The sequence below is a fragment of the Ammospiza caudacuta genome, chromosome 2 (genome assembly GCF_027887145.1).
Source record: "Ammospiza caudacuta isolate bAmmCau1 chromosome 2, bAmmCau1.pri, whole genome shotgun sequence".
Classification (NCBI taxonomy): domain Eukaryota; kingdom Metazoa; phylum Chordata; class Aves; order Passeriformes; family Passerellidae; genus Ammospiza; species Ammospiza caudacuta.
In genome coordinates, this window is record NC_080594.1 from 51815864 (window position 1) to 51833293 (window position 17430).

The 17430-nt window shown below is 40.8% G+C and overlaps 1 protein-coding gene across 2 annotated transcripts; it reads right to left on the reverse strand.

Annotated features, from left to right (window-relative positions):
* Positions 1 to 2210: 2210 nt before the first annotated feature.
* SLC46A3 (solute carrier family 46 member 3) lies at positions 2211 to 14780 on the reverse strand. Of its 2 annotated transcripts, XM_058800253.1 has the most exons (5): positions 14278 to 14780; positions 8276 to 9149; positions 7784 to 7867; positions 6190 to 6346; positions 2211 to 4741 (listed from the first exon to the last, which is right to left on the reverse strand). In XM_058800253.1, the coding sequence occupies exons 1-5, from the start codon at positions 14467 to 14469 to the stop codon at positions 4654 to 4656; spliced, it is 1395 nt and encodes a 464-aa protein (XP_058656236.1). In that variant the 5' UTR covers positions 14470 to 14780; the 3' UTR covers positions 2211 to 4653. The 2 variants fall into 2 exon arrangements, with proteins under 2 accessions (XP_058656236.1, XP_058656237.1); XM_058800254.1 differs by lacking the exon at positions 6190 to 6346.
* Between the last annotated feature and the right edge of the window lie 2650 nt (positions 14781 to 17430).

Consider the following 17430-nt stretch of genomic DNA (forward strand, 5'->3'; position numbering starts at 1 on the left):
GTATTGCTGTAAGAGTGGAATTAAAGGTCTAGGTTTTTTTCATGTGTCCCTGAGAGGGTATTTTGGTTTCTGGAAGTAGAAGCAAGTTCCACTTGGGGTTTAAAGAGATTTTAAAATCTGTTTGAACATAATCCAAAAGAGCGCTCCCAGGTCTAGGTATTTTAGTAAGAAAGAATGCAGAATTATTTAAGTGTCTAATAAGCTGCTGCAGTAAGGACATGAAGATATGGTGGTACAAATGCAGAAAACGTTATTTGTGGGTTTACTAAAATCAGATCTTAATTAAGGAAGAGTGAGAGATTTATACTTAAATACATCTTTTAAAGGAGCAGACCACTGGAAGGCTTTTTGTGTGCCTAAGTGGTTTTATTTATTAAATGCAGGGTTGTAACAATTATTCCTGGTGTCATACATGTGTATACATTATATCAATCCTGCAAGGCAGGTAATACAGTGTGGCATATCAGGAAAAAAGTCTGTGGTTCAAAAAACGTTATCTATTGTTAGATATTAAGAACTTGAAAGAGTATTTCTAAAACAGGAACTGTCTTTATTCAGCAAGTTTTAATGACTTGGTTAAATGTAATTAGTGTTCTGTTGTAGATAATTTTAGCAGGAATGTTGCTATAAACCTTTTTCCACAACTGCAAACCTCCCTTGTGCTTTACAGTAGGCTTACAGCTACTGCAAATTCCCTATCAGTTTGGGCCAAAGCCTCTAGCTTCTGTCCTGTAAATGTTATAGTGCTTTTATATGCAAAACATTGCAGCATTTTGGAAACATTAAGATAATAGTATGACTCAGTGGTGGTCTTATTTGGTTTTATATTTAAATTTGTTTCATTTAAGAATTGAAGCCTCTAAAATTTTCTGTCACTAAAGACTTGTAGATATTAGAGGCTTGTGTATGCAGTACAAGCTGTTTAATTTGTTGGGTTTTTTTCCTTAGGGAAGTTAAAGAGGGGACCAATAAATTGAACATGCAAGTGCAAACCTACTCACATTTTTGTTTTCTGCAGCTGTCCTCATCTGTGACTTGATAATCTTTAATAAATATCAGAGTTGGCTGCTGGTTTATATTAAAGCAAAACCAAACTGTTATGAAGCAAGCTTGGGATTCAGTAGGCTTTGTACTGCTCAGGACTCAGGCCAGAAAAGCTGAGGGATTACATTGCCAGGTCAGGGACAAGTTAAAGATGCTGGCATGGATTTTTAGGAGATCTGCCATCTTACCTGCACTTTTCAAGAAAACAGGGAGCCATCCAACAATCAGACACTGGTACCTTACAACTCCCCACTTCAGGGTATTGAGCTGGTTGGCCTTTCCTAGTGTTGGCTGAAAGATGGATGCTGTTGCATATAAGCAAAACTACATTAAAACAAGTAATTTACTAGAGTTTCTTATTAGTGCTGTGTAAAAGCAGAAGCAGATTAGGAGGCTGCATGCAATTTCTAGGTGGTTTTGTTCAATGATTACTATACTTTGTAATAATCTTGGGTGAGATCAAGCCATATTCAGAGCCAGGAAGTTGCATTGTTCGTTATGTCTGTAAGGAAGCTAATCCTAGGGGTTAGCCAGGCTGGAAAGCAAATAGTATGTGTAAGAGGCCTGTCTGAGAATTTATGCTGTTAGTAGAGAAATGGGAGTCAAGCAGGACTGAGGCAAAAAGCTTTTGAGGTAAAAAGGAAGGGTTTCATTTTCTCAGTGCTACAAGGGTTGGGCTGTGGACTGGGCTTCCTGCCCCAGCCCATTCTTCCCATTTTGTACAAGCCTCATTCTGTAAAGCAGGTGCTACACAGAGCAACCCATGGAGGCAGCTGAGTGGGGTGTGCTGGGCCCTGGAGCTGGGACAGATCTGGCCTGGGTAAGGGGAGGAAGGCACTTGCAGCTCTGCTGCTCTGGCAGGTACAACACAAGCCCCCACCATGACTTCTTGCAGGTAGCAGTGCTGTCCCTACTCTGTAACTCCCCACACCTCCTCTTGGTGCCAGTGTTCTGGGCAGCATCTTTTCCTCTCCTCAGGTGCAGGAGGGAAGCAAAAGCACATCTACTCTGCTGTTTGTGTTATGACCATAAAAAAGAGATGGTACCGTGGTGCTGCTCCTGTTTACACCAACAATCCTCTATCAGTCATGCCATTGGCCATTTGTCAAAAAACAAAATTTAGAAGCAGAACAACTCCAAATGCAACAGAGTTTAAAAAACCCAAACTTTATTGTTATTATGTCAAAATAATTTGTATTTATACACAAATAAAGAAATTATTATAAACTTAATAGATTTTGCTTTAATAATCTGATGCATATTAGTACTTGGCTCCTCAGCTTCCACTGTGCAAGGCTTTTTAAAAACACAATCCATATCCTCCATGTGTTTTGGCCTAAATTTATAGCCAGTTCTAAATGCTCCATCTACCAGAAACCTCTGCAAACAGCATGTACTTTGTGCAGTTAAATCATAACAAAGCCATTCCTGAGGTGTACCACTGTGCAAGTGGCTCGCTTTGTTGTGAGCTCCCAAGTACTAGGAGAGGTGTGCACTGAAGAAGAGCAACTGAAGGTACACATCCCTTCTGCATCTGCTTTTTTATTTCCAGGCAGTTTTGTGTGAAATAGTTAATTTCATAAAGCCTTACATAACTGCATAATGAAGAGGCAAGGAAGACAATGTAACGTTTGTGCTAAAATCCTTTACATCAGTGTTTTCTTAATCTCTCTACAAGTACTCATTATGTTTTGGACCCACTGGTTATTGTAGCACTCAGCTCATGTTTCCAATAAGTTGGCAGTAGCTTTGGCGCCTCAAAGGCATTAAGCAGTTTTATTTTCTGGCCCTCGTCTAAGCTACTGAGAGAAAGCTAATGATCTTTAATTGCCAACATCAGTCTTGGGAGTTCAGGACAGAAGTGTAAGAGCTAACTAGAGGTGTTTGCCCATTCCCTCTGGCCTGGATAAATGGCCCTGTTTTCACCTGTGATGGGCAGATAGTGGTATCCTGAATATAAGCTCTCCCTTTAAATTATTTGAACCTTCTTCCAGGCTTCTCTGTGATCATGACACATAACTTAGAAAGAATGCAATCTTTCAGTTATAAAGGATCTATAAAAGTATCATCATGATTTGGCATTACTGTTTTTTGGTGGAGTACCACTGGGAAGTTCTGCAGAAGTCTCTGTTCATAGGATGGGTATCAGTGGCTGTAAGCAGCTCATTGTTTATACATGCTATGTCTGTCTGCATTTTCATCCTAAGCTGTGTGCATGTGAAGTCACTGTAGTTGCTTTCCCACAGGTTTCATTCTCTAAAGGCAATGTCTTTACATTGTTTTGCTTTTTCTACGTAATCTGTCTTGGGGGAAAAGTCACACACAACTTTGAGAGATCAGAACAGTATTGGCTGTCAAATTCTTAACAAAATCAACAGATGGGAGTGGTCCTTAACATGATGTTATACTCACATTTCTGCTGTGCTGTGCATTCTAGAATTTAATACTCAGGATAATTTCTACTTAAAGATTTTCAGGGAAAAGGTGGGGAGTCAGTGCTGAAACTGATTCCTAGGTTTGGCAGTCTCACCAGTTTGCACTGGGCATGTCACTTGTCCTCTCTGTTAATTTCTCTCTATCCAACCGAGAGGATAGTATCTATTATGGAAGGATGTTTTGAATAGCATTTTTAAAGTGCTTTGAAGATTAGAAGTGCTGTTCAAATGTTCATAAATTATGCTGCATTTCTTGCAAGATGAATAGATTATTGATTTGATTTTGTCACCTCATTTCAGAGTTGTTAAAAAAATAAAGATCTACAGATAAGAAATGCTATCACAGATTTTCACTAAAAGAAACCTTTAAGCTAAGTACCAACTTAACTAGAAAACAAGTATCCCTGGGACAAAACAGAGATGTCTGTATGCATTCCTTAATATATGGAAACTGATAAATATGCAATATGGCCTCTGCAAAATGTAGGTTTAGACTAAACTTCACACTCCACAAGATTTCTCTGCAAGAAATTTTCTGACAGTTCTGTGTGAAAATCCATTTCAAGAGCTAAGTCACAGGCAAGGTCCACACATATTATGTTAAACTTACACAAACACTCTGCTAGCTGCAGAACAGTAAGTGTGCTTATGGCAGGTGTAAGTACTGCCTTCAGTTTGCTTTCTGAAAAAAACTACTTTTTAGTTTAGTAATTTTATACAGTTTGGGGCTTCGGTGTTAAGACAGGCCTTTCAAGATGTATGCAGTGAACCACATCCTCCGCTGGCACAAGCTGCAGTGGCTTCAGCAGAAGTGCCAGCATCCTCTGGGTTGCTAAGCTTGTCTTTGCCATCCAACTTAGAGTGATACAAGATGTATCACAATCCACAGCTGACATTCTCAAACTTGAGAAAGAGTAAGTGGAAAAAGTACCATCCTACCTTATTTTTTCCTTCATGCTGAAGCAGCATTAATCTCAATTGTCAGCCTATTTCCATAGTTAATAGCTAGCTTTAGTCAAATGCTAAAAAGAGATTGGGTATTGAGTGGTACCAATTTAGTGCTTATTGCTGTAGGGCCACTTGGAGATTGTGTTATCTCTGTGGTTTCTGTGTGACATAACTATCTCTGCCACTGCACGTCAGATTAGAAATCCTGGGTATGTGGATCCTTTGTTCAACTATCAGCACTCTCTAAGCTGGATACTTCTTCAGGTACCAGCAGAGCCAAGTCCTCCCCATTCCAGCTTGTGCACAGAAGCCAGCTGTAAGACAAAGATAAGACAGGTATCTTTAGCTGAGATAGTTCAGTACAGCATGCTGATTCAGCACCAGCAAACACACAGGCTAGCTCTCTGCAGCCATCTTCTGTGGCACAAATGTATCTTAGTGAACAAAAGCAGTGACACTATTTGCCCTAATTACACAAGTCAGACAGTATCATTACTGCAGCCTTTGAGCACAGTACTAAACTACTCTGCATGTTACAGACTGGAACAACTACCTTTCTGCTTTCCAACTGCAACACTGAACAACACTAAAAAGAAACGGTCGGATATCTGAAACTGATAACAGAAGAGACAGTCTCTCTGCTTCCACTGAACTAAACTAAAGATAATACTTAAGAGAACAAGTACTTACTATGCCTTTGTTAATGTAACTGAATTTCTCAATCATTTTATTACTTTACTGGAAAGTATTCTTCTCACATGCAAGACCCCTTTGCTTCAATTCCCTCAGGTCTTAAGACCCATCACTACTTTAAATTACCATTAGTACAGTCTACTCTTACTTCATTATAATTATTTACAAAGTCTTTACATCTTCTGTTAAGACTGTGTAAATAGTTATAATGAAACAGGAATAGACTTGAAATTATGTGAAATGTTCTAAATCTACAGCATTATCACTGCCTATTTGAATCTTAAAATGCAGCTGATGCAGAGATAAAATGAGACCGAGGTAAAGCCTTAGGAAAAAAATATGCAAGTCTCCAGCCAGAGTGCCACCCTCTTAAGAAAAAACATTTTTTTTCCCCAACTGTAAATCTATCTAATGAAAAGTGATTCCTCTGCCATTTCGATTTTTGTTTCAGCATCCTAAAAAGAAGTAATTTATAGTGGAAATAATTTTTGCTTATGAGTACTCGTGAATGGTATTTCACTGTCCTTGTTACTAGATGGCCACTAGGTATGATTAGACACAACTGCTATAGAGGCCTTTATTTAAAACATGTTTAGAAGTTTATTCTTTTGGGCTTTAAAATCTTTTACAGATTTTAATGGCAATGGGTCACAAGGTACCCATGACCAACGACCAGGACAGACAGTTTTCCATTAAACCCAGTGGGTGACTGTCATGTTTATAACCCTCATTAGCATCTAGAAGAGCTCAGATTGCAAAATTAAGTTCAGGGAAAGGTTTTCCTGGAAGAAAGACCAGATAAAGGTCTCAAACCAAGGGAAGTCACGTGCAGTCAAGGGTATGGTGTATCCCACTGGCAGTGCATTCAGTTATCTTCAGTTTGGGGGAAATTCACAGCACAGAGCTGAGGGAAAGTGGCTGGATGAGAGAAAAGGTGTGAAGCTAGAGCCACTACAGCACACTAGCAGATAGGAACGTTTGAGAACTACCACACTAAACTACAGAGTTTCAATTCATATCAAAATTCCTGGCAAAGGCAGTCAGAAGAATCCTCCTGATCTGTACTTACCACAGGACAGACAGTGGAATTAGACAAAGGCCTGCTGATAGGAGGAAGCTAAAGCCTGAAAACCATGCAACAGTAGTTGCATAGAGAATATTAAAAACTGAAATTGACATTGTGCCGGTCACAACTTCTAAACAGGCAATACAAGCAAACACAGCACCTGCCAAAAATAAATGGGCAAATTACAAACAAAACCAAACCAAACCAAACCTCTTCAAAGTACTGAAGTTTTTAAACATGGTTCAAAAAATATATGTGTTGACAGTATTTTTGCAAGTATGCAGGTTACAAGCACTAAGCAATCATACTTTGCTGTGAAAACCATGGCAACTCCTACAAAATGCTAGTTATTTTAAATGAACAAAAACCCAACAAATAACACATTTTGTTGATGGAAACTATTTTTCTTTCCTATTATTCTGTCACCATGCCTACTTTCTTGCATTTGCTTATCACATCAAGTTTAACCTGTTCATCCTCACTAACCATGTTGTGCACATTTCCATCCTTTACCCCTTCCAGTTCTCTTCATTTAACTTTTCCCTTTCTTGTTTCTTCCTTCTCTAACCTTCACTTTTATATGTGGAAAATACTGATTCAACGAGGACTGCTGGTTCAGCTTAAAACCACTGCCTTCTCATTTTTGAAAAGAAACAAACAACTTGTTTTGGACTGAACTACCCTTTGGGGTGGCAGTCTATCTCACAAGTGTCTTGTTGAACACATTTTCTGGAGCTGCATTCATAGTCACAGAACCATAGCCAAAATCACACTAGGTAAGCAGAAAAGGATGACAAGAGGCAACCTGATTGCTTCATCAAATACTCAAATAGCCAAAGCCCTGAAGAATGCCAAGAAACTCAATACCAGAGGTGCATCTGGCACAGCTAGTAAAAGAGGTCTTTGTTTTAGTGTATGAAGATTAATCTTTTAAAAAGTAAAACACAGCAACTCAGGAAAATGTTTCTAGAAAGTATATGTTTCCCAAAATCTAGAAAATACACACCCCCCAAAAGCAAAATATGGAATATTAGAGCCATATTTTGAGGCCTGACATGCTTTTTTCTGTGTTCCATAAGGAAATGACTTTGAGAAGTATTATGTTACATTTCTAGGGATATGTTTAGCAGCCACAGGCCTGAAGTTGGGGTCCTGCTCCATAGCTCAGGATACAAGTCTAATTGTTTTCAAGTGCTATGAAGATTGACCACCTACTGCTTACCTTTTTTAAATTAGTAAGTGAGAAATTGACTAAATAACATATCTTTCTCTGCATGCTAAATCTTGTGAATGTAGAAGCCCTTGTGAAACAGTTGTATAAATCTTGGTCATTCCCTGCTTCAAGTTTCCCATGGTCTTTAATTTAAGAACAGCATTTTGTTTTAAAGTTGAAACTTGCAGTACTTTTTAACACAGTATTGTTTATATTTAATTCAGAACCAGAAATCATTAATGTCAAGACACAGGCTTATATTATATAGAACTTGAAAGAAAAGGAATCTTAAAGTACCAATATCTGTCTGTTTAAAGGTAATCTTTGTGCATCTCTGTTCAGAGGCACCATATTATTTTATTGTTTAAAAACAATTCTACTTACCCTGTTCACCAGGGAGAACCACTTTTGACAGCATGGATCGGAGAACAGGAATAGGCATAAAGCAGAACAAAGATGGCACTCTCACTGTAAAGCAGCCATGAGACATTGAACTAATTAAAATCCAGGGATTTACAAATATATTGCAACTGCATTAGTCATATACTTTTGAACACTTAGTTCCCCAAATAGTAAAAGGCAGCAGAAAAGTCAGACTACTAGTGCACTGAGACACATTTCTCCAAGAACAGAGAAATTTATAAATCAAGTATATTTCTATGGCACTAAAACCATAAGCAGGTAATTCCATTGTTTCTCCACACAGTTCATCTTTTAATCAAATCCTAGATCAGGCTGATCACCCATCTATATTTAACCTCTCTGTGACCCTTTCAAGGTGGCACATTCAATTTCCAACAACTGCATTCACTACAGATAACACAGCAGTATTTTCATATACATTGTTGACCATGGAATAACTGATTCTGAACTCACCTAAAAACATGAGCAGAGTAGTTTTGGCAAAGGCAGCCATGATCATTCCTCCAATGTAAGAACACATCCCAATAAAGACAATATAAATGTCTTTGAGACATTTGGAAAATAAGTAAACTCCTAAAAAGCTGGTCAGTGAGACAGAAGTGGATGCAGCTGCTCCATATCCAATGTATACTTCATTCCAGCAGAGTGGCTCATCCAGTTCATACAGTGTAAAAAGTGAAGTCCCACCCAGCACAGTAAACAAATAAGTCATAAATGTAAAAAGTAACACAATTATTAAAATTCTCTTTTTATAAGGGGCAGTTTGAAAAAGCATGTACACTCCAGAAAATGTCTCCCTAAGAAGGTCTTTCCAGGATACTGGTGCTTCATGCTGGAATTGAGATACACCTACGGTATCTTCCAGAAAAAATACAATATAGATTATATTAATGACATGGAGCAGAGATGCTATCACAAATGTCCATGCAAAGCCTATTCCTCTTAGAAAGTAGCCAGATGACAATCCTGCCAATCCAGATACAACTCCAAAAATCAAATCCACTACAGCTATTCGTGTTGTTTTCTGCTTCTCATCATGACACTCCTCTGCTATGTAAGCAAAGCCTCCTCCAAGGAAAGTTGCTATACTCCCAAACAGTCCAGAAATAAATGCAAATGCAAATAGGACAGAGAGTGACAAGGAAAAATATGATATTGCAGTGAAGCTAATACTAGAAATCAAAGCTCCCATTGATGGTAAAACTAAAGACCTTTTGTGTCCCTGGCGATCCCCATTAGCTACAACGACAAAGGCAACTATAAGGCTGGGAACGGCTCTAGTTAAGTCCAACTGCATAATAAAAACAGAGGCTTTTTCTTGAACTTCCTGCAAAGAGAAAATAAAAATAATTGTAAATAATATAATAAATTGGAGAAAAAATCTGTCACAATATTGCTTACATAATTATTAGTATGCAATATATATAATGAATATCACTGTGCATGGTTACAGATTATAAATTATACTATTATAAAACATAATACATTCAATGTAGTTTTATAACATTATATGACATTTTGATATACTAGGCTATATACTCTATATATAAAACATGTATATTCAGACTTTTGTAATTTGATCTTCAATATTCCTCAAACATTCCCTGTTACATTTTAACCCGAAACTTAAAGCTGAAGACAGAGTCTTACTAGTACTGTTGACAGAGAAGTTCCAATGCAGACAAGAGAACTATCCTTTTGAACTTGTACTTACAAGAGCTGTAAGTATCTTTAACTGCAACTATCTCCTTCAATACAGGATATGGCAAAAGAGCACTGGGCTATTTTAATACTACTCAGAAATCAGTAGTAAGCCAGTCACCGATTGAGGAACACACTCAATGCTCCCTCTTCACAGGAGCTCTTTTTTCCTCCCAAATATAATTCTGCTGAGGGGGGTACAAAGAAGAATTAATGGACTAGAGCACACTATGCAAGTAAACAGATCACAGTTTGCTCTGACATCCCACTGTACAATCTTACTAGTACTATTACAAACAGCAGTAACAACCAAAAAAGTGAAATACAGCTTTAAATACTGTACTGACTCACAGGTACATGAATTAATGGATTTTGCAAACACTGTAAAGCTCTGGGTTCAGGAATTGTCCAAATCAGTGATGTCTCTACACATACACCACAGCAGGTATTCACATAAGGAACAGCAGCTAGCACTATAAAAATAAACACCCATTATGGGAAAAATTTCAGACTTCTTTTTAGCAAAAGTATAAAAATTAAATGTGACTGAAAACCAACCATTTAACAGAGCATGAATGCCTGCAGAAAAAAAAGAACTAAAGAATATTTAATTAAAAAGAATTGTTATGAAGCCAGCTGCTAAAGGACCCTCAGCAAGCAAATTCTGATCTTGTTTTTAATGCAGATATGAGAGTACCTGATGAGTGTAGCCACAACAGCTCTTTCAAAGACAGCCACCTGATCAGACAGTAGGGGAAAAGGAAGCAACTTTATTCATACAAACCCTTTATACTAGCTAAAATAAAGTTTCAGATGCAGAGAGCAAAGTCTTGTTGAAAGTCTTGGAGTTTTCTGAGGCACAACACTGACTTGGGCAGGCATTGTGCTCTTCAATCAGCAATAGGCACACTTCTGCAAACCTGCCCACGCCATTCTCAGCCTGTATTCAAGCCATCTATACTCCACATTTCAGGTGTCTCCTATGTAGCTAACATAATCCTGACTGAGTAGCATCCAAAATCATGAAAAAGCCCTAAAACTTACAGGAATGTACCTGGGGAATTTTAAAAGCTGCTGAATGCTGTATAAATTCGTATTTAAATTTACAGGCAGAGACCATGAGTTTCTCATTCAATCTCTTCCTTTGCTTACAAGATACCAGGCTTTATTACAAGAGGAAAATCAACTGATCCTGAGGTTCCCAAGGAAAGCCTTCAAGATCCCCAGCCCTCCAAAGTCTTTTGCTCCCTTCCCTTATGGTGTCTGACTGCCTTAGCATTCATGACATCCTGGTAACTTGCCAGCAATGCTGTCACCCTGGAAGAGTCAAAACCATGAAGACTGAACAAACTGAGTTGGAAAACATTATTCTGATCTTTAACTCTTCTGCTGCTGACAAAAATAACTCTATGTGGTCGCAGACGCTGCTTCTTTACTAGGATTGTCTTGTTCAAAGCCATGAGTATCAAACAAATGCTACTATGTTAAAAGTAAAATTAAATGTTAATAAGTATCATCTCAGCCCACGTGAATGACATAATACAGAGATTATCGCCAGACCATAATGAAGTGTAAAACTGAAAGAAAGAAAAACCCAAAACTTGGGAAGAAGTTGTGCAACACACAAAACATGGCTTCACATCCACGTGACACATGGTAACACACGTGAGCATGAACGTACTGAGATAAAAAACTTGATATCCACTGAAAAAAAGACTACATACATAAGTACAGGAAAAATCCATTTAGAGTGTAAGGCACGCAACTGTTCACTCTCTGGTTTTATGAAGCCAAAGGAAAAGAATATAGAAAATGATAGGTCAAACCTTCAGCTTCTTTAAAATCACATAACTCCATTAAATAATCAATGGAACTACATGTATTTGAAGGGAAAGGTATAGGTTTTTAATCTGCAAATTCACTCTACTCTGAAAAATTACTCACAGTGGACTGAAATAGGTATTTCAATCACCTATTTCAAAATTAAAAGAACAAAAATGAAAAAGCAAGTAACTTATATAAGGATTAAGAGAGAAGGGCAGCACCTGAGATTGAACAATATAAAGGACATATAAAATCACAGGCTGATAAGATAAAATATTACTGAGTAGGAAGGGGAAATTAATGGATTGTATAATGAATCAATGGGATGATAAACAATGTTTAATGATTAATAATACAGCTCTTTCTGAGATATTAAAAAAGGATTATCCAAGCTGGTGATCAGAATGCTTCAGTTTATATCCATATTACTTTCAAACTCACTTCATTATGACTATTTTTTTCAAATTGTAAAAAAAAAATCTAAATTTTGTGAAGATGAACCATTTTGAACTATATTCTACTTTTTATGCAGGCTCCAAGTGATTTTTGTCTTCAATTTCCTTTTACATTTTGCTTTGAAATAGGTGAGATTTGTATAAAGGTTCTTCATTCTCAGAACATAAGGACTTACACTAAATTAACTGTTAGTAGAGGTGCTCTTTTAAACATTAATGCCAAACAGGGCCTTACAGCAACAGTTACAACATCTAATAAAGCTAATTCAGTTAGATTTAGGTTAGGAAGGTCTTGGAAAATCTGGAACACCTACTTCACACTTCCTTGTGAAAGGGTTTGGAATTAAGCTACTGGATCTGCTCTTTGGCCCCCTCACAGGACTATAACTCAGCACAGAGGCCCATTTGCACTTAAATTAATGGGTATTTTGAGCACCTACATCGTTACACTATGGTAACTAGTGTGGTATGAAAATGCAGCAAGGCAACCAGACAAGAGTGTAATTGTTCAAAAGCTCATGCCCTACTGGCAATCACTGAAATGCAGGGAATGGAAATTTGGCAGGAAAGGGAAACGAAGAAGTTCTGTTGGCCATTATTCAACTGCTGTCTTGAAGGACTCATGTTCTCAAATATCAAATTAACTATAATTTGTAAGCAAAAGACCTGTAAAGTGTCATCATTTGATGAATATGTCATCAAATCAGATATGCTATCTAAACTACAGCTGAAATGAAGCACTCTGCTTCAATGTTTTGAGAAAAAAAAATGAAGTCATATCTTGAACCATAGGTGATGGCAATTTGAAAGTCAAGTTTAATTTGAGGGGGTTGCAAAATGCAAAGATGTATTTGAAACATTGATTTCTTGATGGGCTCTGCAATTAGAATTGTATGCTTAGAGAAAATTGCCAGGCACAGCATCAAATGGGGAGCTAATACTAAATAAAACACTTTTGGGAGTAACATACAAGCATCACTCCAACAATAACTGGTGATTACCTCCATGGGTCAGCCCAGAAGCCATGTTGGACCACAATTCTATTGACCTTTTCACATTTTTTCTATAAGACCAGCTTCTGTCACATGATAAAGAACATATGCCACACTAGAAGTCCTGAATTATTTCTTTGATCACCTTCACTGGAAGCATGTTCCATTAGCAATCTCCTTTTATATATGACAAACGAGGTAGCTAAGCTCAGGCATTCAGTCTTTTCAGTCTTGCACATATGCAGCACATCAGAGATTCAGATATGGGATGTGAGCAAAACTTTTCAAGTACCACCTTTTCAGCAGTGTAAGGAAATGCCAATTGACTCTTTCTGTGACCCCAACTTCTGTGTAATTTACACAGTGAATCATTTACTTTTCTGGCCCTAAAGTGGTTTCATCTTTCACTTTATCCAACCCAACTGCCAGTTGTTGTTGACAAGTATGGTGCTATTGCACCTCTTCTGAAAATATGTTCCCTCTGCTGTTCTCATGTTAGACACAGAAATCATGTGGCCACTGAGTGTGCCAGAGCAGTGTATTGCTTCAGGAAAAAAAACCCCAACATTCAAAAAACAACAACCCCAAAACAAGAGATGAGCTTTCTGTTGAATCAGTGCCCCACTCAAATCCAAACCATAACCTCTAACTGCAGAACTGCAAGACACAACATGTGGGGTGAGAGGGGGAAGGGAAATGGAGAATATCCATCTCTTCTGCTGGCAGCTCTCAGCCAGCTCTGCTTAAGTGTAGCATTAAAACTGCACTGGAAGTGCAATGGAAGAGGTGCCAGTCAACAACTAGCTATCCAGCACACTGAACTATGGAAAAGTGCTAAAAATGTAACTGACCATGGGATCCTGTCATGCTGACGTCCTTGTATTCCAGCAAGGCACACTAGTGCTCTGAATGGCAAACCATCAACTGCATTTAATCATGTAAAGATCAGTTAAATTTTTTTTCCACGTTTTAAAACCACAAAAAAAATTAATTTCCTCTGTTCCTCATTCTTGTAATTCCTCTGAAACACATGTATTTTAAGCTAGATACTGTTCCTCAAAATTACAGCGCATTTGCTAAGCTTCACTCGGTTACAAAGAACAGCAGGAGCCTCAGAGACAACGGGTGGCTCACAAACACAACACGCACAGTGGTGTGGAAGGAGGAGCCTCCACCTCCACTTGTACCCGCGGTAATGTCAGCCCAATGCTAATTTGGTCCCCATTCTCTCAGGCGATCTTCAACTCCCGCTAAAATACGAATTTATCTCAGTATCTTCCTGGAGACACATCTTTGTCTTTAAAGCACTGTCTCTACCTACAGCATAACATTAGAGCGAGGAGACAGTGAAGTGGGAGCAGGTTACAAAACTACGGCTTTCCGCAGAGTTACAGGTCAAGGTTATGAAACAGGAGGTTATACTGAGGCAGCACCTCCTGGCAGCAAGTTTATTTACAATTATTATTCTTCCCCCGCCACTTGCCTTCTGTTTGATATAAGCCGGGCTGCTCTTATTCTGCTCGCAGTGACTGGCATTGCTGTCGCTGATAAAAGTGGAGTTGTACTCCTGCTCCCACAGCCGCCGGTAGATGAACTGCTGCACCAGCGGGGTCGTCAGGGAAAACGCAAACACGTAGCAGAAAATGACGGGCTCCACGCACAGAACCTTCCTCATTTCTGGGTCTGGGCTTCAAACCCTGCGCCAGGAAACAAACCGCGAGTGCTCAGGAGGTGGAAGCGAAAGCCCCGGGCGGCAGCGGGCTCGGTGACAGCCCCACGCACGGGGGCCGCGCTCCGCCAGCTCCGTCCCGTCCCGCCGGGCTGTCCCCTGCGCACCGGGCCCGTCCCGCAGCGCCGGGACATCGGGACACCGGGGGCGGGACGGGGGCGGCCGTGTCCCTCAGCGGAGGAGCGTCCCCCGCCGCGCCGTCACCGCCCCCCGGCCGCCCAGAGGACGAGGCCCGGTGCCGCCGTCCCGGCGCTGTCCCTGACCGGGCCCGGGCCCGGGGGCGGGGCGCTGCGGCGGGCGGGGCCTGACCGGGCCCGGGGCCGAGCGGGGTCCCTGTGCCCGCCCGCGGCTGCCGCCGCCGCCCTGCTTGTCCCGAGGCCGGGGGCGCTGCTGCCGGAGGCCAGCGCACGTCAGCACCGTGGCCATGTCAGCTGCGCGCCCCGGGCCCGCGGCGCGTTCGGGCTGCTTACACAACGAGGATCTGCGCTGTCAGCGGCATCGCCGGCCTCGTTTAGCACCGCCAGCCCGGCCCGGAGCTCAGCCTGCGCAGGTGGCCGTGCCTGGCCGAAGGGGAGCCCACGGCACGCTGCTCTCCCGTGCTGCCGAGCGCTCCGCTCCCAGCTGACAGAGCTTAGGGGTTTTGTTACAGCCGCTCCCCTTCCGTGGGCTCCCGGCTTGTCAGCGTGTGTAAAAGCAACATTTGTTAGCCACCAGCGGGTCTGTCATTAATAGAGTCATAAAGCTGTGTAGGTTGGATAAGATCTCTAATATCATGAAGTCTAACCATTAACCCAGCAGTGCCAGGAAGAGACAGATCTCGCTCTCTGGGTCTGGCATAGCTGGTGCCGAGTGTCGGGGGAAACGCTGTGAACAGCTTCTGTCGCTGTGAGCACCTGCTGGGGCACCTGCTGCATTTCCACATGAAAGGCTGTGCTGGGGCAGACCCGCAGTTGTGCGGTTCAGATACGGCCTCTGCCCGCCCTGCTGTCCACGGCATCCACAGCACGGCGAGCACACAGCTCTGCACTGTCCTCCCAGGACAGCACCGAGTAATGGCTCTGCCCTTGTCACAGGTGTGGTGTACCAAGGAGAGGTGACATAGCCAGGGCATCCTGAAGGACCACCTTTCAGTCTTAAATACTGGTTCTCCATCACAAGTACGGCAAAAAAGTCCCTTTTGCTAAAAGCACACCCGAACTTCAAAGTTTCCCTGACGTATTTGCTCTATTAAAATAAGAAGAGCAGTTTAGAAACTTCATGAAAATTGAGTTCCTCGATAAAGTGATTTGAAGACAGATTGTCCATAACATGGGTCATATGATCTTGAGCAATGCTTTAATTTGTTCACTGCCATGTGACATGTCATTCAGTCCCAAATTTAGGGACAACACTGGTTTGTCAAGTGTCTCTTAGCACAGGATCAACTCAGCATACCAGCTCAGTGGCCTTGATCATTTACTTGAGCTTCTTTGGTCTCGCATATAGGCTTGCTCACAAAGGCACACAGGCAGGCTGATTCAAAAAAAGTGCTACTCTGGCATGACATCAGCTTGTAGAGAATGGTGTCCTGCTCCTCAGCCTGGCCAAGTCCAAAGTCTGACTCATCCTGTGACAGCATGTTGTTTGTCACAAGGTAAAGCCAAAACAATCATGTGAGGCTGTAAGGTGAGAGGGGCTGTTCAGGTCACTTGTCCAGCTGTTAACATTTATTTGAGCAGGGTGAAGAAGGGATTTTAAGCCTGTTGGAACTTCCTTTTATTCCACAGAGGGATATTGTCCAGAAGCCATTAAGTTTCTTACCAGATCTAGCTGTGCTGAAGAGCCTGTCACTTACAAAGGAACACAAGTGTCTGGGTGCAGTCCAGGTTGGTGACCCAACTTGTTTTAATGCACAGCTCCTTCAGAACAGCCTTCCCAGGGCCAAAGAGTGGAGCTGTCCATCTGTGTTCTGGAGAGGTCCTCTGCTTCTCTCCTTCCTAGTAACAGGGTTTAAGTTAGGGCTTGGGTTTACAGAGCCAAGTGGCTCCAGCAAAGCTGTGATCTCGCCAGTGCTGAAGGCAAAGCTGCAGCCTGAGCTGCTCACCTGGAAGCGCCTTTTTACCTTTGTGCAACAGCTCAAAGCAACAGCTGTTCGTGAATATCTCCCAGTGCTGACACAACATATTCCCCTCAGGCAGGTGCACTGGGAGAGACTTGGCCCTCATTTGTTTCCAGTCTCCCTCACTGCAAGGAGAACTAAAAGCAATAGATATCATTGGGCTTTTAAGATCATACTTAACTGGGTGATGCTTATTCTTTGAAGTTGAGCATTTCCAAATAACACAATACATGGCAAGCTACCTTCCACTGTCCCCTGCCACCAGTATTCACACTGGCCCAAATTTGAGTGGCATGCCCATGAACAGACTTCACAAAGATCACAGGAATGTGGTGGCTGCAGCTCTGCAGTTTGCACTGGTTTGCATTTTATGACATCCTCAATGTGTGAAGAATTGAACATTCTTTTGATGAAGATATTTTGGAAAAACGCTTTGCTGAAATATTTTGCTGAAAACATCAGTAGTGCTTTACTAAATAATATTGACATGTAAAATGTAATTTTAATTCCTTCTGAGAAGTCAAGTACTTTTTAAAATTGAGTTGGCTTTAATTTACAGTGCTAACAATCTACTGAGAACCTTAGCCCTCTGCATGTAATTTATGGATTACAGAGTAACATTACTGTACTGTTTGTACTAATGTTCAACTCATGTTTTCAAGGCTGTCTTGAGAACAGTAGTTAACACAAATTTTAAAAAAGGAACATAAAAAGGGAAGAGAAGCACATTTTTGGCAGATAGTTTTATACGAAATGCAGTTCTGCAGAAATCTTTCATAACCTGTGTCATGCCCATGAGCAGGGCAAAC